The following is a 26,638-nucleotide window of genomic DNA, read 5'->3' on the forward strand; positions in this document are numbered from 1 at the left end:
GAGTTATGATAGTTCCTAAATAAAATACACAGACATGACAAACCACATCAAATTACACCCACAAAGTAAATTTTCACACAATTCCATCAACATTCAAAACTCAACAGCTCAAGCTATGCACTTTAAATTTTGATTTTCATTTGTCAAACTGGGATATTTTACAAAAATAAGACTTAGGTGTACTTTTAAGAGAAAGAAAAAATACTTTCCTCATTATGTGGGCCAGTCAAAAGAAATCTGCAATAGTGTGCATCTCATGTAAGAAAACAAAATGTCCTGACTGGCCATTTCAAAGATAAATAAAATTTCCAGAATTGTAGTATCTGCTTTCCAAATAACTTGAGTGGCAGTATATATTCAAGTATTTGCACAAACACCAACATTTGTAAATGCACTGCAAAGACCCACATGTTGATCATGTTTGAAACCTGAGAAATTGTTTATGAAATGTATGTAAGTCCTTAGGAAAGAAAATATGGTTATTCTTCTAATATTCAGAGTTTGTTTTCACTTAGAGGAACCACAATCAGTGTTTTCTACTGTTGGTTTTAGGTTTTGATTTTGTTTTTGTTTTGACTTTTAATAGGAATATCCAGTAAAATATTTCTTGTAAAATGTGGTAATTAAAGCAAATAGCATATGCTTTGAGACTACATAGTATTTCTAAGAAATACAGGATATTCCTTTCAGAATAAATACACAGATAGAGAAACTTACACTGTAGTATTCGGAGTGCAAACTTGCATCCATCCCAGCTCTGTTTCCCCGATCACATCACATGTTAATGCCTGTGCAGGAATGAACAACACACTAGCTAACCACACAGAAAGCAAAACTGGACTCACTCAAACCTTTCCTTCCCACTGCGTAATCAATTTGCAATCTGTTGCGGATGCCTATTATAACAATTCTGTGTAGAATACAACAATTTAGAAAGACAGGATTGTTATTTTTATAAGCCAGATAGATCATTTGATGGAGACACTTTCTTCAAAAATCACTAACAAACCATATTAAAAGGCTTCAGTAAATCACATGGTAATCACAACAGCATCTTAACCACTATTTAAGTATAGTATCTTTCAAAAGGTTCACTGATGTAGTAAAAATCTGACACATCTTGCTATAAAACCAATTTAATTTAATATTAAGTAAGCTCTTTCCCATAATCAAAAAGGCCAATTATTTCTGTAGTCTAATAATCAAAATCCCATGATGTACAGTTAAAATAAAAACACATCACTGCAAAAATGCTTTTCATTAATGTTGTTTCTTACTTTTCTTCAACATACAAGAAGAATTAGGGAAATGTACTTCTGCAGCACGTTAGAAATTACACATCTTACAGGCTGAACAATCTATTCTTTAAGGATAGTATGATACTTACTATAAGTGAAGACGATCCATAAAAATCTATGCCTTACAGTTACTCTCTGAAATAATAATGCTGATTGTCACAGCAGAAGTAGTATAATCCAACCACATCCAGGCCTAATAGGCAGGATACTAGTATTTGTTCCTATGAAATCAGAAATAAGGTACCTGTCTCACTGAAAATCCAGGCACCCTTGGAGAAAACAAACAATGGATTTCTAGGTCCTTAATTTTATTGAAATCAAAAGACATCCACGCTTCAGTCGTCACAGATTTTTTTAATCCACGTATGAAAAAAGAGCAGATTTTTTCACAATTTACAGCAAACAGGTACTGTAACTACAAATTGAAGTTTCTATATCCAGTGTCACCAGTTCAAATCCAGCTCTGTCATCTTCAAACATTCCTCACTTGGCAGGAGTCAATATTTTTCCATCCCTTATTTCCTCCAGCAGAAGAAAATTCAGCAATTTCCTGTGCTCTCTACTGAGATGCTCTGGAAGAGATGCTTCAGAGCAGTAACAAAACAACCAGGCTCTCATTTCTTGTTTTGCCCTTCAGGCGTAGTCTGGGTGTCTTCGGCTTGCCCTGCTGATCTTCAGTGTTGTCACTAATAGCTGGGAGATGGAGCTAGGACAGCATGAAGCAGCAAAAATAAATATAGTTGCTTTAAGAACATACTTACTTTTATGTTAAGATGTCACAACTTTCTCTCTACTCTTACTCCACTGCTGGGTCAGATGAAATCTTTAAGGACGTTCCATTAAAAGTTAGCATCTGTAGCACACGTGGGAGAAACGCCGAAATTCCCATTCTGAACATATTCCGAAGGAGGTCAGCTTTGGTTTTAAAGCACATTCGTGTCGATGAAAACTTTTTTTGTTGTTGCAGAAAACGAAAATTCTCCCTCTTTATTGAGGTATTCCCTCTGTAATCTTCCAAGTTACTCGGCTCCCTTACAGTTTAATCAGACACACACAAAAAAAAAAAATCAAATATCGCATTTCCCATATGTGTAAACTGACATTGTGGAGGCTTCATTAAAGAAGTCTTTTATTTCTCTTATCACTGGCAACTGAGCATCATTTCATGTCCCACCACTTTCAGACAGCCCAAGAGACTTAAAAAGCTAGCTAAGTTTGAAAACCAGAAAGTTCTGAGTTTTTCTGTACCCCAGGACGGTTTTCTTTCCCGAAGCTCAAGCCGAGAAAGCAGACAAAAGAAGCTGATTTGACTGAGCCGTGCCAAGTCTTGCCTTTTTTTCTTTCCTCGGCTGCTCGCTCTCTCGCTCGCTCGCTCGCTCCCAGCATGGCAACCTTCCCGCGCAGTCTTGGCGGAGCTCCAGCCTGTGCCAGGCTGTCGGAGTTCTTGTTTCCAAAAGATGCTCTTTGCGAATCAATTAATAGATTTAAAAACAGGAAACTGTGGGTCAGTCACCAAATCTTGGCACCAACACGCGCTGCTTCTGCCAAATCGGCTTATAGATTTCATGGTTTCCTACCTTTTACAAGGGATATAACGTTTTTTTGCTCCCTGATCGTGGAGCTCCGGAAGCCATTCACTGTTCACAGTGATAAGAAATCTGTTCTCTAAAAATGTCCGCATGCGACACATGAACAACCTGCAGTAAATCAAGATTCTTTTGAAGGCGGGCGTATGTGTAATTTTAATAAGTACCAAATACTCCTTAAAATAATATGTTTTCCTTCTCTCCTCCGGAGAATCATGGGAAGATGCCAGGAGCAGGAGACGTATAGATTTGAATTAAGATCACATTCGAAAGTCGTGCACGTTTTAACTTTCTGAACTCCAGTCTGAACACTACTTGTCCTTATAAATTCCAACGTTATTAAAAATCAGCTGAAAGTTAATACTCAATCTGATCCCAGCCAGCAAACACAGAAGCAATGCTTAGCAAACTCCCCACATCTCTAGACGCCAATGATGTCATCCGCCAATTCGAAAAAGCACAAGTTCTTGTTGTGGCACGCACAGGAGAAGCTGCTCTGCATGGACAGCTACCTTTGGTGGAAAATCACTCGATTCATTTCAAAACTTTAAGGGTAGGAAATTATATCTGGAGCTCCGTTCAAGATGCTTGAAATGGCTAGGATTCGTATGAGGAGAATTATAGGAATACACTTTCTTTTATCTATAAGCTATTTGCCAAGGCAGAATGCCAAATTTTAAGTACATGCATTTATATCCACGAGCACAATAAATTATGCACAAAATAAACTTCCCTAACAGTGCATCTTTTATAGTTTACAGATACCAGTGGGTTTTTTTGTTACGAGGCTCAGTATAGAGTCCCGGATGTTTTGAGTCTGGTTGTTATTTGGGACTAAGGGCTCCAGTCTTCTCAAGGCTTTGACTCAGAGCTCAGTTGGCTCAAGGAGCAGCCCAAGCAAGCCCGTAGTAAGAGGAACACGACGGGAGCTCACCCAGAGCATGCTGAGGTACCCACATGCAGATATCTACATCTCAGGTCTGAAAGCAAAACAAAATCCTGCACTACCCCTATCCTATCAAGAGAACAGACAAAGGTACGAAGAAGGTACTAAAAGGGAGAGTATAACTCATTCAATGTAACTACCATGAAAAGCACACCCAAAGCAAGTTAAACCAAAATTAGATCTAGTTTAAGCCTTAAGAAAAATCTTTCTGAAGAGAACAACTGCTACGTACAGCAAGAGGTTGTGTACTCTGAACCACTGGCACTTTACAAAAATAAGCTAAACAAACATTCATAAGGAATTAGGCAAGACTATCCAACCTGCAGACAGGTGGATACGTGGGACATCCTGCCAAGTTGCCCAGTTTCCAATGGCCATAACAAATCTACCCGTGTTATTCCCAGTAGCCTTCCAACTCCAAAAAAAAAGTCACCATTAACTTTAAAATAATGTTTTTGTCTCAAAATATTGCACATCCTATCAACTCAGTTAACATCTAGCATCATTATGACAGGCCAAGTTGGAAAAAAAAAACACACCTATATATATTTTTCTATTTCTTCTCTTTGTGAACTTGACAGAAAACTCTAACACATCAGTTCGCCTCTACTGAAAGACCGTCAGGCATCAACACGGGAACAAAAAGATCTCACAGAAATTACTGTCAGTGGGATTTACTTTTGAAAGGCTACACTACTCCAACAGTCATCATTAGAAACTCATCTTTTAATTAGTCTTCCTCCAAAAGCTGTATGTATTGACAACATAGTATTTCGGGTACGTTCCAAAAAGTATATAATTCCAGTAGAGATGAACAACTTTAACTATTTAACATTATTCCTGCTGAACGTAAGGCAGGAAAACCAAATGTATTTCCCAGCAGTCAAATACCTTCCAAAAGCGGGCAGCCTTGCTAATACGATGAAGAGCCTTATTTTATCTTTCAATATGCACTGCTCCAAACACAACACATCTCATTTGCAGAAATGACTACCCTCTTCCTGTCATATAACGTTTTCAACTGTGTACTTTACTGTAACTCTCCTAATTCCTTCTTTCATCTCTTAAATACTCTGCAATTGCATTTCTGCCCCACTCCAGCGGCACTGCTCACACCACCCTCAGTACCACCTTCCAAGATGCATCCTCCTCTTCTCTGAGATCTCCACACAAACAATTTCTCTTCTTTTCCATAAATAAGCTCCCAGCCCCAACTTATCTAACGTACCACTAAATCCAATAACCTTCAGATGGAAAGAAACTGCAAAACTTTCTCCACACCTTTTGTTTTGGGACTTTTTCCATGTTCTTTGCCAGTCGTTCTCCTAACCACTGGCTTCTTCAATTTTCTCCTTGTTGCCCCTTGGCTTCCCACCATCCTAATGTCAGACCCTTCCTCTCCCCTTCTGGGACACCACTCAGGTCCCAGGAAACCTGGTCCACTCACCACCAGGCTCTACATTAGGAACTGTATAAAGTACCCTTTGACTCCAACATTTTTCTCTTGAACATTCTTGTACCTCCAGCTATCCTCTTGCAGTGCACAATAGATAAAGTTGGATTCCTCATCTTTCTTCCCAAATATTCTCCTATCCATCTCCAGTGCAAACTTGATCATCTTCAGGCTTACCATTACAAAACAACACATAGCTCTGTCCTTCAACACCACCTACATCCACACGCTCAAAGAAAAATCCACGCTTTTATTCTTTTGCAGTTTCTTAGATACTGATTTCATATTTTCTTCTAGGAATTGGTAAAAATATATATATATATATTTATCCGTGTCCTGGTCATCACTCAATTCAATTTTTATTTTATTTATTTTTTATTTTTTTTCACTTTGTCCCCCTGCAAATTGTTCACTTAAAATTCTACTCCCAAAACCCTCCTGATGTCTTCTTACTCTTTTCTCAAAATTCCTTTATTCACGTATTTTTCCACCTCACACTCAAGCACACCTGTGTCTCACTGAAGTCATACACCTGGCTACCCATAGCAGTACACCTGTCAAATGAGCAAGTGGAAAACTTATGCATGGAAGAGGTAAGCCATTTGCTTAAGCTGTTACATGAGAACACTGCTCGTAAGCAGCATATGCATGATATCCCCCCCAAACACCTTATTCTTAAGAATAAACACATTCTTAATATGGCAAATTTATCAAGACTGGGCTACCTCTACTAGCATTTCTGCTCCCACACTCCTGTTAGCAGTTCTAGGCATTCCCTTTAAACATAAGTGAAACAATTCTTCTGAGAACAAGGCAGAGATTTTTTTAGGAGTTTGATTTTGGAGCCAGATGCTTTCTTGATGTATTATTAAAAGGTGAAATACATTAAGTGTCAGGAAAAAGGTTACTTTTGCCTGGACAATTCTTATGGGGAGATGGTAACAATTGCCTAATGACGCTTCTCTTTTCTGTTTTCATTTATTATTAAATAGCCAAACACTAGTGAAGATCTAAGATTCCATAAATAAGTGAATGTAGCTATATCAGAGAACAATATGAAAGAACAAGGAAGACAGACAGAAGTATGTGAAAAACTAAAAAAAATAATGTGGCAATGCACAACAAGCAAATGGAGATATCAACAGCTGAAGTAAGTGGACATTCCCAGGTTTAACCACAAAAAAAAAATGAAAAAAAAAAAAAAAAAAGAAAACAAGAGAAAAGGCCTCTGAATGCATGAGCAATCCCAACATGAAGGTCAAGACCCGCATGGACCTCCAGTGGATTTTTCAGGTCCTCCAGTCTCCTAGTGTGAGCCATCAGTGGCCTGATGAGACGTAGGGGCCACCTATACCTACCTAATGGTGGTGAGGCACTGGCACAGGTTGCCCAGAGAATTTGTGGATGCCCCATCCCTGGAGGTGTTCAAGGCCAGGTTGGATGGGGCCTTGGCCAACCTGATCTAGTGGGTGGCATCCCTGCTATGGCAGGGGGTTGGAACTGGGTGATCTTTAAGGTCTCTTCCAACCCAAGCCTTTCTATGACTCTATGACAGCCTCTTTTGCCTCGTTGTGCACGCACCCAATTAACTTTCCTGGAGGACAGACGGTCTTCCTTGGCAGCTGACCACTTACCACCTTCATTTATCATTTCGACAATATAATGGATGCGCGATTGGAGCTTCTTCTGTGGGAGGCTGCAGTAGTTAAGCGACGCTTTGGAGGAGGATTAATGCTACAAATGGATCGTTCCAATTAAATCCTGTTGAAACCCAACACAACAGATTTGCATGCCTAGACTGTGCTGCAGTGCAGTGGCTTTAGGGCTGGCCAACTGTGACACTGGTGAGTGTTCCTCAGCTTCACAAGGCAAACAGATGGCAAGTCCAAACCCTATGGGAAGCTATCAACAACATCCTAAATATTTCAGTGTGGGAATAGACTTCAACAACTCATCATCTGCAGGCACGACGCCCCAGTCTGAAAGTGCAGAATACACAGGTCAGTCTTCACTATGTGTGTTCTTCTCCAGCAATGTGGACAGCTTTTTTTCCTGAATATATCTAAGAGAATTTGCGTTCATAGGTTAAAGTGTTTTCCCATTCTCTTTGTCCAGTGCCACTCAGAAGACTTTAGATGCATGCATTCTATTTATAAAGTACTACATCAAAGTTTAAACATCATTGGTACCCTTAACTGTTTATAATTTTCTTTCATATCTCAGGAGAAAAACAGATACTTACAAAAATCAAAATGTTAGGAACTCAGCTTCACAGGCATTTGTGACTGTCATTTAGAAAAGCAATTACAGTGTGCAACATGAAAAATATATGCATAGCACTTTAGGTAGACGTAGATATTCGTAATGGTATCCACTTACAGTTAACTTGGGTATACTGAAAATAGACTTGTAATGAAGTGGATAGAAAGTCTCAATATCTTCAGTGATTATGAAAAAGGATTCTCTGAAAAATCAAATTAACAAGACAGAGAATTTTTCCAAAATGCGGTCAGGTTACCCTCTCATAATTGCCAGTCCATGTGTAAGGAATAAGAACATATTCTTTGTTACGCACTGAGCAAGAGCTTTGTTGTAAATTTCAAGTACAAAGGGCTTTATTTTGTGTTCAACATTCTTTTCAACTATTATATTCTCACAATCTAAATGTTTTAAATGGTTCTACAGAGATTAGTATCTCACAATTCCTCACCTGCATCCAGTAATCAGCCCTGAGAGAGCAATTTTTTACTCATTTTCCACTTCTAAATTGGCATTATGTTTAATGAAACCAGAATGACTTATTTTTACTACAGCAGTACCCAGGAATGCCTGTGCACATATATCCACATACGCAGGGTATTTATTTGACGGTCTCTTTTTTCTCTCTCATTCAAAAAGCTTGCTTTTAATTGTTGTAAATTAAATTGAATACTGAGTAGGTCTTAATTGGCATGTGAAATGCTCAACACAAGGATGACTCCTGTGACTCCTTAATGACGACTCAAGCAGGAATTTAGTCATTTAAATGGACAGCTTAGGAAGTCTGCACTTTGCACCACCAAAGTCTGGAGACAAAAAGGTGCCACCGATGGGTGTTTCGTGGTCGCAGGTCCCATCCTGGAGAGCAGCCTGGAAGAGAGGGATCTGGGGGTCGTGGTAGACAGCAAGTTGAATATGAGCCAGCAGTGTGCCCTGGCAGCCAGGAGGGCCAACCGTGTCCTGGGGTGCATCAAGCACGGCATCGCTAGTAGGTCAAGGGAGGTGATTGTCCCGCTCTACTCTGCGTTGGTGCGGCCTCACCTCGAGTACTGTGTGCAGTTCTGGGCACCACAGTATAAAAAGGACATGAAACTGTTGGAAAGTGTCCAGAGGAGGGCTACGAAGATGGTGAAAGGCCTGGAGGGGAAGACGTACGAGGAACGGCTGAGGTCACTGGGCCTGTTCAGCCTGGAGAAGAGGAGACTGAGGGGAGACCTCATCACAGTCTACAACTTCCTCGTAAGGGGGTGTCGAGAGGCAGGAGACCTTTTCTCCATTAACACTAGTGACAGGACCCGCGGGAACGGGGTTAAGCTGAGGCAGGGGAAATTTAGGCTGGACGTCAGGAGGGGGTTCTTCACAGAGAGGGTGGTTGCACACTGGAACAGGCTCCCCAGGGAAGTGGTCACTGCACCGAGCCTGGCTGAATTTAAGAAGAGATTGGACTGTGCACTTAGTCACATGGTCTGAACTTTTGGGTAGACCTGTGCGGTGTCAAGAGTTGGACTTGATGATCCTTAAGGGTCCCTTCCAACTCAGGATATTCTATGATTCTATGATTCTATGATCCTCTGAACCTGTGTCACCAGCCTAGCCACAGCCACACCACACTTGTATGCCACAAAGGATGGCACCTACACATATAGTCCTCAACATCCATGGGGCAGGGCCCTGATATATATAATTTATATTATAAGTATATGTATAGTTTAATTTATTGGCATAGAAAGAGCCTGCAGTGCCCATGCTTGGGACTCAGAGTCTGAATCCAACCTACCGAGTGGGATGTTATCCTACTCCACAAAAGAGAACATCCTTCAGGTACTTTGAAAAGCAATTTGATGACACAGTACAGCACAGGGGACCAAATTAAATCAAATAGTATGGAATTTAAACAACTTGATGCAAAAACATATTTGTTAACCCACTTAATACTGAGAAGCAAGTCCTACGCCAAATCCCTCCTCCGCTCAACACTGTTTTAATGGGAATCGTGTGCAGTTGCTAACAACATCAAGAGACACTTTTAAAAAACAGAATGTTCAATTTCTGAAGAAATGAACATGAAAACCTGATACCCTGTTAGTTGCACTGCTTAATTTCAGAATCACAGAATTGTAGAGGTTGGAAGGGACCTCAAAAGATCATCAGGTCCAACCCCAATAGGTTGCAGCTGCACTCTGGAGCAAGTAATTACACCCAAACTGCTGAACTTAGAAATGGTTTTAAAGGAGATATGAGGAAAAAAAGGAAGAAAGGAAGGAAAGAGGAAGGAAAGAGGAAGGAAAGAGGAAGGAAAGAGGAAGCATAGCATTCCAGAATCATTAAAAGGAAACAGTAAAGATCACTGGCTAAATTATTATCCTAAAGAAGAATTAACTGTAAACATATCTCTGGGTCATCTTAGTGATATTTCTCTTCTTCATACAAAGATGTATTAGTACACTCTGCCTAAGAATCCACCCTCTACATTTGGTTCACCTGCTAATTCTTTCTCTTTCCCATTCCCTTTTTAGCAGTAACTTTGCAAACAGTCACTCAAGATACTACTAAAATTAAGCATTATTATTCCGTGAAGTTGAATTTGTTGGAGGTTGTTTGCATGCAGCTCCTGTACAAGTTCAGTTCTGCGCCTCGCATCACACATCAGGTCAGCCCTGGTAAGTGCAGGGCGAGAGGGTGAGTCCTTGGGGAGGAATACAAACTAAAGCAAGCAAGCAAGAAAAATAGCCCCCATACACTCTACGTACTATAATGGAATCTCTGGTGCAAATACTTTACTTTTATACTCCTAGAAGAATTCGTATCACAGTTTGGTAAAACATATCAGGACATCACCTAATGATTCCATAACGTAGCATTTTGTCCTTTTTTCAAATGTAAGCACAACTTGTGGGAAACAGCAGATGATTACATACCTACGACAAAAAAAATCCTCTGTGTTGCATTTATCTAATTCATAGCTGAATGCTTTCTGCGTGATTACAAAAGTTGCAATGCCGTTTCTAAACTACAAGCCACATTTATGAGGTGATAATCCAGTCCTACCTCCGGGTTGTGATCTTTTTAGTTTAAGAAAACAGCTAATTTTTAAAGACAAGAAAAATCCGTGCACCATCAGCGTCTGTCCTGGGAATCAAACTACAATGCCTGCACATGATGTCTATAAAAATTTTAAGAGCTCTCATCCCCATTCTAAATGGGCAACGCAACCTTCTGTGGTCTGAACCTTACCTACCTAGGCATCCCCACACTGAGACCACATTTTGTCCTGTTTTACCTAAATCACAAGGTCAGGCTGAGAGTGTCGTCAAACTTGAGGGCTAGGAAAACCATCTGGAATAAAGCTCTTGAATAGAAAGATAAACAAACTGCAGAATGGTCAAGGTTGGAAGGAATGTCTGGAGGTCATCTTCTCCAACTCCCTGCCATCTAGAGTGGTTGTCCAGGAAAAATGCAAAATGTTGAGGAGTCTGCCAAGGGCAGCAAGGCTCCACAGTCAGACCTACAAGTGTCAGCTCTATGACTTACAATTCAGAGTACCAAAGAGCAAGAGCAGCTTTCCAGTTTTGTTTGTAACACAGGTGCTTTGCAGATGTGCAAACTCCACTTCTGGCAATGCTTTAATCCCTGTAACCCAAGCATGTAGGTGAAAGAACACATTCTTAAATTTCCCTTTCTCCTGATGACCAGTGAGCAGATTTTCCTAGTGTGGGCTAGGAGGTTTGGAAAGCTTTGTGGGAGAGTCACTGTTGTGCACTGTGCCATACCAGACATCCTCATGTCTGTGATCTGTCCTCTACAAGACCAGTAGATCAGCCACCAACCTACTGACCTCATGAGTCAACGATCTCCTCGAGTCCTTTCCAACCTGAACTATCCTACGGCACTGCTTTCCAAGCCAAGCAGGTACCAGCCTGCACTACTGCATTTTGTTTTGCTGTCCCAGAGAGCTGGCTGGAGACCTGCTTCTCCTCCCTGCTCCCTCCACCTCCCCAGCTCCTGCAGGGTGAGTGGACCAGGCATGGGCTGATGTAGCCACAGATATAAAACCAGGTTCCAGGCTGAGATCTGTAGGCATTCAATGATGAAACAAAAAATGCATTTCTGAGCCTGTAAAGAGGAAAAGATGAACGTCAAACAGAAGGAGCTTTGGAGAACCATCAACACAATCCAGATTATGCTTTAGATCCAAAAGAGGACAGGCCAGAGTGCCATTAACAAGAACCAATCCGTGCTCCCCTCGGAGAGCAAGCAGTGTGACGTGGAAACATTTCTCCTACTCATGGACAGAAATGGCTACAGTTCATGGGAAATACTGAGCATGGAAATGTAAACAGAATGGAAATCTAGTAGGTTTTGATGACAAAGCAGCAGTCCAGGATGTGGCACGCTTTTGCTGCTAACTTTCAGGCTTGCCATGACCACTTCACTGTCTAACCAGAACAATCCTGCCTTGCAGGATACTGCTGCCTTCTCGCTGGGTTCCCCTCAGAAGTTCACAGCCAGTGTCTCAGGCACCAAAGCTCTGACCTGCAAAAACAGCTTCTCACAATCACAGCTTTCTGTCTCACACTGAGAGGCACCAAAAATACTGGTTCCCACTAGAGTTCTGCTTCTCAGCCATTCCTGAAATTCGGGCAGGCCTTAGAACATCATTAGAGGCTCCTGGAAAGTCAAATTCCTGAAAAAGCAAGCCCAAACTACAGTAAAAAATACAGATACAATCAATTTGGCCACATGACTCAATAAAAAATAAGATCCCATCTTTGAAACTAAGACCCAACTAATCTCCTTAACCAAGCAGATAAAACTCCACTACATACATTTTGCATTATCTCCAACAAGAAGGAACTATGAGCAATAAATAAGAAGCTGCAATAAACATCATTATATATTGCATGGGGTTTTATCATATTTGAGCTTAGGACTTACTTATATGTATTATTCTAATTGTACTAGAAATTTAAATGCAGGTTTCATATGGATCATAAAAATCTGCAAATATCTCAATGAGCAATATACAACTGTATCCATACCACTGAAAGCCTACGCATAATAAATAAAATATTAACACGCAAGATAAAACAGAACCCATCACACAACAAATTACAAGCCAAACAATTCAAGAGTTGCAAAGAAAGAATAAACTTCTAAATGAAAATTACATAAAATGGTAGTTAAGGCAAGGTACATCATTGTAATTTGAAGGTATAAATTTGACAAGAAGACTTTAATTAAAGCACAGAAGCTTTTTATACCCCCCAAAAAATGAAAGTAAATACTACGCATCAAAGAAACACAAAAGGACTAAGATACAGATTAATAACTAAAGCATTCTAACAACCTTAAAACTGCCTTTTGGTAACCTAATGTAAGGTCTATTTTGCATTCACCTACTTTCAAATCAATTAAAGCATGCAGGTTTTTTAACATCATACTCCCTTTTTTCTTTATCGCATCACCGTATAACAAGGTTCTGAGGGAACCAAAGCTGCACTTCTGCAGTTACATATGTGAACAACTGAACTCTCCTTTAGCATAACTTGACTTAGGAAATTCTTTTCTTCATTATTGGAAGTGTTGTACACGTACATGAACCAAGAAAATCAAAGAAAAGAAAGAATAAAATTATAATTCTGTGATCCAGCATACGATGAACTGAGTGGAAAAAAACCAAAAGTTTTGACTCAGGGCAACACAAAATTTTCAAGGTTTTACACCAAGTACTGACTACAGGAATATGTCATTGAATAACATTCCTTCAATTAAGTTTGGTTGTGGTGCTCTGGGAAAAACAGAAGACAAAAATGACTCACACAAACAAAATTCTCAAAATATTAGAGCATCTCTTCGAGTTATCTGCACTTTTTTTACCCCAGAGTAAATGTAACAAAGATTATTATCTTTCCATGAAACCAGACAAATTACTAAGAGTTTGGTGCACAACAAAGGCATGCACATAGGCAGGTACCTGGAGAAGTTATGCTATAAATCCACACCTGGCTTACACCATGCTAATCTGTTCTTGTAACCATAGCATAAATCATGGTCAGATCTGGTTTGAATGAGTGTCCACACCAGTTACCCTTTGCTTTAAGAATGTCATATATAAACACAGCTCAACCATGTTAAAAAGTGCAATTATATGTTTTGAAAAGTGACCTATTTTACAGGAAGACATTAAAATAGCTTTACTCTTTAACAGAGCATGGGATGCAAAGGCATGTGACAAGTTTCTCTCATTAAGGAAATGACAGAAAAGAGAGGTGCTAAATGACTAGGTAAACACAATAAACAAAGGGACAAAAAGAGCAATAAATAGTAGGGTCAAAATTAAAACATTTTAAATAGTCTACGTTGATTTTAAATAAAGCTACACTGATGAAACACAAGCCAACAGGCCCATGGTTGCCCGTTGTGCCCAGCGTGTACTGCCTGGATGCCTGAGCCAGCGAAGGCAGGACTCACCCCATCAGTGGCTGTGGGATGAAAGGGATGAAAGAGGCATTTTGGGGATGCCGGTCACCTGGTTGTGATGTCTGTTGACATCCACCACGTCAATGATCGCAACCATCCCTTCCAGTGCTCTGTCTCTGCTGTGTACTTGGTGCCATGTAGAGCCAAACCACGAGCTTTCCCCCATGTTCCTCTTTCTGATATGGAAAGAGAAGCAGGAGTGGGCAGCCCGATCCTGTGCCTCTACCTGTGATAAGCACTATTTTAGCAATGCCTACTTGTACATGAATAGCCACGACAGCCCATTATTTAAAACCAACTTAGTCTTTCCCATATATACTAACTTTGTGCTACTGTGACTACGGCGAAGTCAGCCACACACCTTATTTAAAAAGAAGAAAATGTGTTTATCCAAATTACACAGGCACTACTGAAGACACAGCTGGGCTCCACGGATCTTTAGCATCTAAGTGCAAAAGGTTTTAAACCATAGCATGAAGGCAAGTGAAGACAGTGAGATGCTTCTCTCCACCACCCATTTTTCTGAAGTCACAACATTAGCAAAATGTCAGGTCAATGTCATTCGTGCAAAAATTGCATTAAAGATAAAATGGCCACAATTAGCTAAAGGAGTTCGAAGTATCCCAGGCTTCACACAATAATATTGTATATTATTTTGTGAATAGTGAAAAACATGAAAAAATAACCCATGCAAATACAAGCGTCACGCTTCTGACAGGTTTATTTAACGACGCAAATATAGCAAATTCACACGTTATATCCCTTCTCAATGTAGGGATGTAACGAGAAGCTAGAGCAGCTCGTAGCAGCAATGAGAAGCTATTGAATCCCATGTACCATGCCACTACCTTTCCCTAGAAATAATTATCCGCTTTTATTACACAACTTTGAGTGATTCCTCAGAGCGGCATCACGCATAATCCCCTGCATAACGAACCTCTGGATTCATTTTTCATTTCAGCGAGGGAAATTGCGGTTATCGGCACGAGGAGTCTCCTTCAAGCCTGATTTGCATTCAAGAGGCTGCCAGTTGGGGAAAGTTTCTCCCATTTCAGTAATTCTGTCTCCCAGCAACCCGCGCTGTTGCCAGGAGAAACCCCGGGGAGAGCTTCCTGCGCACCAGCCCCGCCGCAGTCCTGGGGGTGCCGCTTTGTGCGGCGCCGCTTCGTGTCGACGCACGGCCGCCCGTGAGAAGCATGCTAAGTAGCCAGCAAGAAGCTCCGGGGACTTGGCAAGGGATTTTTTAATTTTTTTTTTATTTTTCTTCTTTTTTTTTTTTTGGAGAGGGCTTACTGATGAATGACGTAGCCCTTCATGCTGTGGTGTAGGTAGAGGTGATAAAGAAGCGCGGGGTTTTTTTCATCGGGGTGGCGTTGTCTTGGGAGCACCGTTTGACAGCTGGATGTGCAGCTCTGTAAACATATTTGCTGAATGTTTTTAATCTATCGAGCATTGTGTGTGCATGCTAACTTCCTTTTTGTTGTTGTTGTTGCTTTCCAGCTGCCAAGAGCAAAAAGCACATGCAAACAAAACAAAACAAAACAAAAATCCCTTTAGATTGACTTAACCTTTGCTTCTCCTTGCAACACCTTCCAAAATGCAAATGCAATGGGTGGTTAAAAAGTAATTCCTGTTTTCCCAATGACAGTACAATATTTATAGCTGAACACTTGGCCTGCATACAAGCTGTTTAGCCATAAATGCCTAACGAAGAAAAAAAAAGATTAAAAAAAGGAAAGAGAAAAGAGAAAAAGCCATGGCATGATATTACATCCAGAATTTCCAAGCAAATTCATCCCATGTCTACCTGTAAAGAAGTGGTAACACCAAATTTCAGAAGTTGTCTTTCAGATAATAACCTGCTGTTGGGTGCTTCCACGAGGAAGCATGCTCTGCTTTACATCCTTTCTGATTTGAATCTTGGCATAAGGAGTGGAACTGTAATGAAATTTAATAATTTATGGAAATCAATGGCTTGAGCATATTTGAGGCAAAGATTGTTTCTTACAATGAAGAAATAAGTAATTAACCCTTCTGAATAAGAAAGGTAAATTGAAATTGAGAAATGCTAGACCACATCCAACATTGTTACTCAACATGGTCCTGAACTACACTTCAGTGGAAGCCAGATCTCATTATTATTAACCCACATTCCTTCAAAAATTTCAGCAAAAACAGGTAACCAATTAGTTCTTTATATAAGACACTGTATCATGTAAATGAAGTGGTGGAAAAAACATAATGAAATTAATCTTTCTAAACCTTAAGAGAAACACTATTTCTCTAGTAGTCTTTGTTCTATGGCATAATCTCACTCAATATTCTCTATTTTAGACTTTCAGTCTAAAGCTGAAGAATTTGAGACCTTCAGTCTAAAGTACACTGGTATCAACTTTGCATCCACAAATAAGTTTTATATTTGCCCATGTTTAAAAAACGTTATAAATCATTAAAGGAAAAAACTTCTTATGTTTTTCAGTTTGTTCCTATTAGTAAAAAAGTATTTTACTGAAAACCATCCTAAAAAACCTTAAGCTTACATTTTAGTTTGCAATTCTATTGCAAAATCTTGCGTCTTACACAATTCGGCAAATGGTCAGAACATCAGGGAGAATCTATTTAAAACTTCTCAAACAGCACATACAGATTTAGGCAATCAGTAAGCATAAGGTACCAGATTTTTTCCGTAATGCTGGACAGGACAAATAGGTTACAGAAACATGGACATTTCCATGACATGCTAATTGACAAGCAGCAAGGGATCAGGCTGTCCCATTCAGCTGGTCTCCCTTTGGCCACTCACCCTTGGTAGAAAAGTATTGATGACTTATTAGTAAGAGAGTTGATGATCAGTGATTCCCAGCACGCTTTACCAGTGCAGCACCCTTCTATCGTTATAACTCAGCACAATTTAAACTTTAATGACGACAGATTCAATGGCTGCTGAGAACATGACTGGATGATCCCATGGCCACGTCCACAGGGATTGAATTCCACCAGGAGGGCTTCCAAGCAGGCCATAAACATGAGTGAGAAATCACAACTTTCATCCTTAGCCCATTGCCACGGGCAGTCCTGCTGGCCACCTCCTGGTGCTGGCAATGTCATCCAGACCACCAGAAACAGTTGGATCCCAATAATTTGGTTCATGTTTAAAGAACAGTAAAAAAAAGTTTAGTGTGGACTGAAATCTCTCTAAATTAAACAGGTATAGAAGCAACCAATCCAAAGGGCTAGTTCTGCTTCTGAATGTTTATTTATTTTTACTGTTCATGAACTATAAATCTTTAAAAGATCTCCAACTAAATGCTGTATTAGAAATCAACTAAGTGGGTCCTGATGGGATATATCATCTCATTTAAAAACCTCTCATGAAGTAAACTTAAGAATGTAAGATCTACTATCCTTCATGCATGTAGAGTCAATTAGGGTGAAATCCAATCTGTCTAAATCCTTTGAAAAGCATACAATGCTTCCAGAGGCAGGGAACAGAACAAGAAGAGCAAAGCAGTTCCCATAAAATATGCTGTGCAGAAATGTAATGTGAAGAAGTGTGTCTCTGAAGGAAGAGAAAGTGATCTCTGCTGTAAAACTTCAGTACATCCACCAAGAGGTCTACAAGAATGACCTATCTCTGCTCACCCTGGAGAAAATCGAAACAAAAAAGTTTTCTTCTTAAGTTTAAATGGAATTTCCTGCATTTCAGCTCTCTCTACAGCAAGAAGAGTCTTGCTCCACCTCTTTATTTTATGTAAAATAAACAGGCTTGGAATTAAACAGTTAATAACAGAATCATACACCGTACCAATGATTTCAAAAATTCTTAGGTACACAGAGCTCCTAGAGCAATGTTTTGGTCTCAAATGTAAGTTATCCTTTGATATGCAAACAGGAAAATATTGGGTAGTAACAAGACTGCAGCTGACACCAACACTAGTGCTACTAAAATCTTTTGTCACTGCTGCTGATAGTGACAAGTCAAGGAAGATGTTAACTAAGTGATGACAGTTTAAGAAAAAGAAACAAGAATGAACGGAGGACAAAAAAAAAACATGTCTTTTGCTGAGAGAACAGAAGAGTTTACTTTGCTTGGTTTATGTCTGATTAAGTCTTTATGTTTTGTGGGGTTTTTTGTTTTGTTTTGTTTTTGTTTTTTTAATAGGTTGACCAGCAATTTAATTACCATCTAAATTTAATTCAGGAAAACCTACTATCATTCCGTTCATCCCATGAAGAAAACTGTCATAAGTGTCAATAGCTGCAAGATCAGACAAAAGAAACTAAATCAAAATACACATTTTTTAATGGAGAGAGTTAAGAAACATTGGAGCAATTTATGAAATTTTGCAGTGGGTTCTCTGTCAAAGGATGTTTTCTCTAAAGAGCATGATCTGATTCGAGTAAGAATTAATTCACGGAAATGTTGTGCTCTTTTTTATGCAGGTCAGACTGAAGTTCACAATCACCTCCTCCAAAATGTGTAATTATCACTACATATAAAGCTAGAAGTTTTAACAGCTTTACATAATTGAAAGGCTGTCTACCCCCTGAGTTGTACCTTTACTGCCTCAGGAAAGTTAACCCATCCCAGATGTACCTGAGTGTCTCTGCAAGGAGCACGGCTGAGACCAGGAAGAAAATATTTCCTGGCACTACTCACTGGGATCAGTAGGACAAAATGTTCCTTTAAATTAACAATATTCTGCTATCTCAGGATACGTAGCTGAGAAAAACAGCTGTGTGCATATACATATATATATAGGATTACATGATGTCTCACACAGGGGGTTCCCTCTGCATTATCAGGGCTCCTTGACTAGTGCTCCTACCCCTATCATACAATAAAACAGCCAATTAAATAAAGTGAACAATACATACTCACCAAAACGTAAAAATGTTTCAACGACATTGCAACTAAAACTAATTCTGAAAACTGGAATTCTACGAGAAAGGCAGAAGCAATAAATAATACGCAATTTTACTATGGAACATGACATCGTACTGCTCCACTATACAGAAATCATATGAAAAGCATAATTTTCAAAAAACAAATGCAGCAGCTCAACTGCAAGGAAAGAAAAGGCACAACATCATTCCCAGATTATGAAATTTGTTGAAGATCAGATAAATCCAACTACATTACAAAAAAAAAGTGAGGTTTACTACCGTTTACATTGTTTTCAACTCACAGCACGGTATTTTATCAAACTTTCCCTCACTTTTACAAACTGAATCACAAACCAGCTACTTCCAGTCTCTTCACAGAATTTCACGTTATAGCAAAGGTTTAACTCCATAATTTGCTTAGACTCAGACCCTAAATAAGTAACAACACAAAAAAAAACAAGGCAGACAAGGTCAAGTCTCACATAACCCTGTGGTCAGCAACTTAAAGAGAAAGGAATGCCACGTAGCTTTTTGCAAGGCTGGATTAAATGCAATTTCCAAGCTGAAGCTGTCACTTGGCTTTTTTTTTCCTCTTGTTTGGGCTGCAGCACAGCCTGAGCCACTCTCTGCACTCACAAGGTTTGTAAACAGCAAGCAGGAACTCTCAGCTGAGAGGTTCCCTCAAAACAACAAATCCCACTGAGGGGCAGAAAGCATCCATGCCCATCAAACACCTACAAGGCAAGAGGAACTTGGTGCATCAGGACCAAGATGTGCAAGGAGGTGTAACGCAACCTTCTCCACGGGGATGGCAGCAGTGGGGTGAACAAGCTATATTGAATGAGGGAGGAGGAGCAGATCAACAACATCTTCAAAAGGGAATGCATGGTAAAGGGGCTGCAACTCTTCATCTAGATCCTTTTCACACTGAACACGATGGACACCTCAGGTCACTGGATTAGGACCAGTGCTGGTTCCTGCTTCATAGAAACGTCTGACAGATGTTTTCCTTGAGTGTCCATACACTAAGGCAAAGTTTGGCTCATAAATAAGACAACTTGGATGCCCAACTGTGGTCACAGACCTATGATGTGATCGGAATTGGAGACGTGGTGCAGCACACGCAGCTTGAGCAGTGTCATGGATAGGAAGGGGGTTCGCAGGAAGGGTTAGTCAGCAGTCTAGGATGGGGAGCTGCACTCTGCAGCAAAGAGCTCCAGTGTAAATGTAGCCACGTCTGTTGAGTGTCTCTGTGTCAAGATCAGGGGGGAAGGAAACACTGGAGATGGTGTGGTTTGGGGTCCATTACAGAGCTGCTGACCAAGAGGAGGGAAGTCCACAACGAGCCAGCACAAATCTCCAGACTGCAGGCCTTGGTCACCCAGGGGGACCTCAGTTCCCAGACATCTGCTGGGACTGTAACACCAAGTTATGCAAGCAATTCTGGAACCTGCACTGGTGGCAATTTCCTAACAAAAATGCCAGAAGGACCAACCAAGGATAATGTTTTACTTGACTGGCTGTTCACAAGCAGAGAAGAACTGGCAGCAGTGCAGCCATAGGTGGCCAAGAGTTGCAGCGCCCACAAGATGATAGAGTTCAGGATCCAAAGGAAGGCTGGAAAGGCAAGCAGCAGATTTAGCATTTTGGACTTTGAAAGAGCAGATTCTGGCTTATTTAGGTAATCGCTATGTAGAAGGTCCTGCAAGGCTGCCAAAGGCAGAAGGTGCCCTCCAGAGCTGTCTGGTTTTTGCTGAAAAGTTTCTACGAGAGCTAAGGAATAAAGCATCACAGAGGAAAAATGGGAACTTCATCAGAAGCACATAACTTCTTAGTGAAGTAAAACACTAAGAGAGAGCATGCACGAACTAGAAACAGTAACAAGCAACAAAGGAAGGACAGAAAAGCATTTCTTAGGCTTCTAGACATGAAATCTAAAAGGCTGAAGCTGGAATTAAAACTAACTATGGACATAAACAGCAATAAGAAACAATTCCACAAAAATTACAGTTGAAAAAGGAAAAAAAAATTAGGTGCATTAATTACTACAGAAGGCAACCCAGAAGTAGTATGGAAGACTGAAGTACTCAACACTACTTTTGCTTCTTCACAAAGACTGTTCCAAAACCTGTGCATGCACCAGCACACACGGAAAGGAGAGCAGCAAACAATGTGGGGGGAAACAGTTTATGACTACTTAAAGAAGTTAAAGGTGTTCAGATCCAAGGAGCCACATGAAGTTTGTCCAAGGTTGTGGAGCAAACTCACTGCTGTGACTGTCACAGCACTGTGACAGATATAGGGTAGTATCTAGAAAAATCTAGGTGATTGGGAGAGATTGCTGATGACTAGAAACAGCCATTTTTAAGGAAAGCAAAAAGAGGATTGAGGAACTAGATGCTGGTCAGCCTCAGCTCAGCCACAGAAAAGATCGTGGAGTGTGTCCTCTTAGAAACCATTTCCCAACACAAAGAGAACAAGAAAGTAATTGGGAATAGTCAACACATTTACCAAATGTAAATCACACTTGACCAGCCAGGCTGCCTTTCACAATTAAATGACAGCTATGCAGATTAGGGCGAAGCAGTGGATGTAATACACGTTGACTTCAGCAGGGCTTCTGACACCATCTCTTACGGTATATGCATTTGGAAACTGTGAAAGTACAGGCTCGAAGAACAGATTGGTAGACACTAGACACGTCAAAAACTGTCAGGATCACCAAAATCAAAAGGCAGTGATCAATATCTTGATTTCTCGTGTGTAGCAGGTTATGCCAGGGGCTGATGCTGGGGCCAATATCATTCAATACCTTAAACAAGAACATGAATGATGTGACAGAAAACACATTCAGCAAGTTTGAGGATGACATTAAACTGAAGGTGAGAGTGGACATGCCAAACAACAGACCTTCAGCCCAATGAGACCTTGAAAATTTTCAGGTCTATGCCAACAGAAACCACATGAAGGTCAGCAATGAGAAGTACAGGTTCTGCACTGCTGCAAAATAATCTCAGCCCTGCTGGAAAGGACTTGGGATTACGCTGGATGCCAGGTTAAATATGAACCAGCAATGTGCTCTCATTGCAAATAAAGCTAACTCTGTATTGGGCTGCATTACAAGGAGCACAGATAGCAAAATGAGAAAGAAGTATTCTCTTCTATGCCGTACTGGTAAGAATTCACCTGGAAAACTCTAACTGGTTTTGGGTCCACTCCGAAAAGAGGTGTTAATGGACTGGAGGAGGTCTGCAAGGTCAATGGTTGAGTTGGTCAGCAGCCTACAGCACACAAACTGGGCTTGTTTCAGCAGGTGAAAGGAGAACTAAGGGGCAATATCACAGCAGCTGAACAGAAGTGAGAATGACAGCTCAGCAAGCCCTTCTCAGTAGCACCAGTATCGGAAAGGGAAGCAACCACAAACTGTGCCTTGGTTCACATCAGATATATGGAAATGCTCACTAGAAGCCAGAGCAGCACTGGAACAGGAGCTGGACTGAAGATCCCTTCCAGTAAACGTTTCTCCAGATCCACAGTCTAGAAACACTTTAAACAGAGGAAATATTTCTGAGGAAATGTTACACGATGTTTAAAATTTAACTTGCCATTCTTTTCGCAAAGTAGTTAACATCTTATTTTAACTTTTGCAATTCGTTGGAGCTCCAAGCTGTTATTAAGTATATGATACCATGCTTAGTCATAGAATAAAAATGCCAAAAAAGAAATTGTAATTGGCTTTATGAGAATGTTTTTGTATAACAGCACAAAAGTATTCTATCTATGGAGTTAAAAAGCATAAACAGGATTTAGCATTATCTTTTATCCAGGTTTTTATCAATAAGCAACAGGAAGGTGCTAATTTAATCCACCCAATACACAACTCTTAGTATTATCTCTAAAGTTCACTGCCCTGAAGACATCAGCCCTCCTCTGTACCCGTTTGACTACAACTTCTCCACATCAGACACAATATTCTTCCTGCTGCCTTTATTTTCACCATCACCTTCTTGCCACCTCCAGGATTTTACCAAGCACCTGTAAAATCCATTTTTTCTTGCTCTCAAACACTCTTTCCACTCAGATTATACCATCAGACGTTTATAATTCTCCCTCCAGCACTTACGGACCTTTATGTGTTTATTTTTTTTCCTAAGTTCACAGGTTTCATGAAAGACCTTGGATGCCTGGCACGAAAATACTTCTGAAAAACTGCCTTGTGAAAGGGAGTAATGATGACAAATACTGCAGCATGCAGGTGCCACTTTGACTCCTATTTAGCAGTGATGATGATGTTGCGATGTTTTCTGTTCCTAGGACGGCTGACATAAGGCAAAATCAGCTCCTTAACTCGAGGTTGCTGCTTTGCTTACCTGACACCTCTCATTTATGCAAAATGAAGGGAAGAATATGGCAAAACCACCGAATTATCTTTTAAGAAGTTCAGTTTTCCAAACACTCGGGTTGGCACACCCACACCATGTTTTGATGCCGTTATTAGGTATTGTGTAACAGAGACGTGAAGGCTTAGGTAATGTTTTTAAACCCCCTAGGCAAAAATTAACCACAAAACCCACGTATGGACAAACGAAAACCAGCCTCGTTGGCCGCTCCACCAATCGATTAGCTGCTCCTCTTCCCCCCGAGCCCACCCAGGAAACACCATGACGAACACAAATCCCCTCCCAGGGCGTCCCGCCCGCTCCTCCCACACGGCTGTGAGGCGGCGCCCGCCATTTTCCCTCCCTCCCCGCCCTCGTCCCGCCTCAGCGCGCATGCGCGGGGCCGCCTGAGGGAGCCGGGGCCGCCTCAGGGGCTGAGGGGCAGAGATGGGGGGGGGGTCGCCATTACCTGCCACCGGGACGCGCTGGCTCCTGCCGGGGAGCGCTTCTCCCTCGAGGGGCAGCCGGGAGGTCGATTCGCCCATGCTGAAGGTGGAGCTGCGGAGGAGGAAGAAGAGGAAGAGGGGGCGTCGCGGCGCCGTTGGCATCGCCCCCGAAGGGAGTCGTTTTGGGGTGTGGGGTGGGGGGGGGTGATGGCGGCGGGGCGGGGAGCGGCGCGCGCGGACCGTTGGGACCGGCGGGAGAAGGAGGAGGAGGAGGAGGAGGAGGAAGAAGAAAATGGCGGGCGTGAGGCGGCGAGGTGCGAGGATCGCCCCCTGCCGAGCCGCCGAGGGCACCGTGCCCTGAGGGGATGCCCCCCGCCCGGCCTTGGTGTGCTGAGAGCTCTGAGGGGGGCAGCGCCGTCTCCTGTCACTCACGGGTGTCCCTTGGGTGCTCTGAAGGGTGCTGGCAGCGCTCTGGAGGCGTGTGCTGTGAGGGCTCGACTCCTCGTTAGCTGTGCCCGCTGCACTTTGGCCCTGGCCTTTTGCTCAGAGCTCCATAAACGCCCGTGGGATGTGCTGCTTGGTCTCTCTGGGCGCTTAATACGTGGTGTTTATGCAAGAGGGCTGCCTCAGATTTATTTATTTTTGTATATGCCTGGTCCTCTTGGAGTATGCCAATGCACCACAACCACCCTCTGGGTTTTTGCCTGTGCCCCCCGTTGGGCCAGGAGGGAGAGAAGTGTGCAAACATACTCAGAAAAATGTACTACACAGGTTCCTCATGCAGTAATAGACCTATTCTGTAGTAATCTCTCTTTTTTTTTTTTTCCAGAGTTTATGGATACATGTAGCAGCCCCTTCTATTAAGTTTAGCCAATGCACTGCTTCATGTCAATCATGCAGAGTCTATATGTATGAAGAAGGTTCTCTAAGTAATGCATCTCCAGATACCAGTGTCTGTATGTATGTTTGCAATAAAAATACAGAAACAACAAGTGAACTTGTAGAAAATAGCCACCATATTTTGGGGAGTGATAACACACTGCACATCGAAGATAAGCCATCAACCAGTATGGGTTTTTAATACAGAAGACATATAGAAGCTAGAACAATGGTGTTTTGTTTTTGAGACAGTTGAAGCTCAATCTGTTTGTGAAGTCATGGTCAATAGAAAAGAATTTCTTAGAAAAACTGTAGAATGCAAAGAAGGTTTGTGAACTAGACAGGAGTCTTGCACAGTGATTTCAGAGTAAGGGAAAAGATAATAAACAGATAGTACGCAAAGGTTATAGAAAGGAAATGAGTAATTCAATACAAAATTCATCTGGAGTGGCCTGAAGAAGTTGGATTGTTGGCTGAATAGGAGAAAATGTGATGAAATGACAGACCAATGCCTAGTCTATGAGAGGGAGGCCAGACAATTTTCTCAAAAATACTCTATGACAAAGGAATGCAGTTCTATTCAGCTCCTAATCAAACTGGAATTCACAAGGATATACTCTTGAGAGACAATTTGTTCAGATTTATAAAGGAATTGTGTATTTACAGCAATTCTAAGAATTCCCAGATGCTCACAAAAGAATCTGGAGAAGCAGGAAATCCATGTTGTAGGAGCCAGGCTTCCCGTAAAATGAAAAGCTCACATGGGAACCTGAGAGACGAGCTGTCCTCTGTCTTCAGGTTCACCATTGTTCCTCTACATGAAAGGCAAACAACATCCTCTGAGCACAAGTAGTCCCACGACTGCAGTCCATTTTTTCTGTATATATGTAAGGAGGGATAGATACAGTTAGATCAATGAGAAAAGGCCAGAGAGGCCCTCAAGTGACTTCTAAAAAATCTGCAATAACCAGAAAAAAAATCTGTTAAATAAAGGAGTGAATATAGAGATGCATACAGTACATAACTGATATTTTGAATATACAAGTTACGAAGTGGAAATGCTCAATAATAAAGTGTGGATTTAATTTGAAACATATTCACCTAATGACTGTTTTCTCATTTATAATATCTATGTTGACGATTTCCAACTCTTGCTTCCTTCATAAGAAGCCTCTAGCAATGATGACATCCACTTTTTATACAGACTGGTAGTGAAAAACTCTTCTTCCACTTTTATCTCCATTTCTTTGGTTCACCACAAATATCTATACTCACTCCACTGGCTGCCAAGAGCATGTTTCTAAAAAATTCAGCAGTTAATGTTACGATGGACAGCAATGCAGTTTTTCCCCTAAGAGTTAATGTTTCTACCGGTGAGGCTGAATGTTCAACCCGAATCGTTTACTGAGAGCATTCCTGCTGCCTCTGTGAATGGTTCCATTTTCATTGCCATCTTCCTTGCATGTACCAAGGTCAACCAGAGGTGAAGGACAGAAAAACAGACTAATGTTTGGGCGATTCGGTCTTGCAGATGAAGTGGTTAAAAACGTTTCAGAGCCCTGATGCGCTCTGAAAGGCCAGCAGCTGAAAAGCCAGCATCTCCTCCAGTCACTTCCCAGTGATCTTCCACGCCGTGTATGCTGTCCCCGTGATTTAAATTGTGTCTTAAATCATAGGTGTTCTTTCGGTTACATTAATTCTTACAGGAAAAAATTGCTTTGTCACCCATTGCATTCAGCTGCCTCATTTGTGAGGCTGACAACAGCAGAGCAGGGCACTAAGAGATTGGCGGTGGGACTCCAAAACAGTGGTTAGAGCAGTGACAGATAGCAGGGCTGTTGATGCATTTCAATTACAGCTATTACAGGCAGGAAGCAGCCTTTCATTCCGTGTTTGTATGGCACTTCACACACTGTGTTCCTGCTTCGTAACTGGATCCCAAGTATTAAATAGTAATAAGCCATGATGCCACTTAACAAAAACTGCTGGTTTACAGAAGTGCTTTGTGCTTCTTCGCTCGGTGGA

The 26,638-nt window shown here is 41.2% G+C and overlaps 1 protein-coding gene across 1 annotated transcript in view; it reads right to left on the reverse strand.

The window, feature by feature from the left end:
* MSRA (methionine sulfoxide reductase A) overlaps positions 1-23,908 on the reverse strand; it is a 271,314-nt gene extending 247,406 nt beyond the window's left edge. Inside the window, exon 1 of the mRNA XM_084285134.1 lies at positions 23,758-23,908. Within this exon, the coding sequence (XP_084141260.1) occupies positions 23,758-23,896 (139 nt within the window). The 5' untranslated portion in view covers positions 23,897-23,908. The remainder of the gene's footprint in view (positions 1-23,757) is intronic.
* Positions 23,909-26,638: the final 2,730 nt, after the last annotated feature.

Source organism: Netta rufina (assembly GCF_964035555.1).
Source record: "Netta rufina genome assembly, chromosome: 3".
In the NCBI taxonomy this organism is placed as follows: domain Eukaryota; kingdom Metazoa; phylum Chordata; class Aves; order Anseriformes; family Anatidae; genus Netta; species Netta rufina.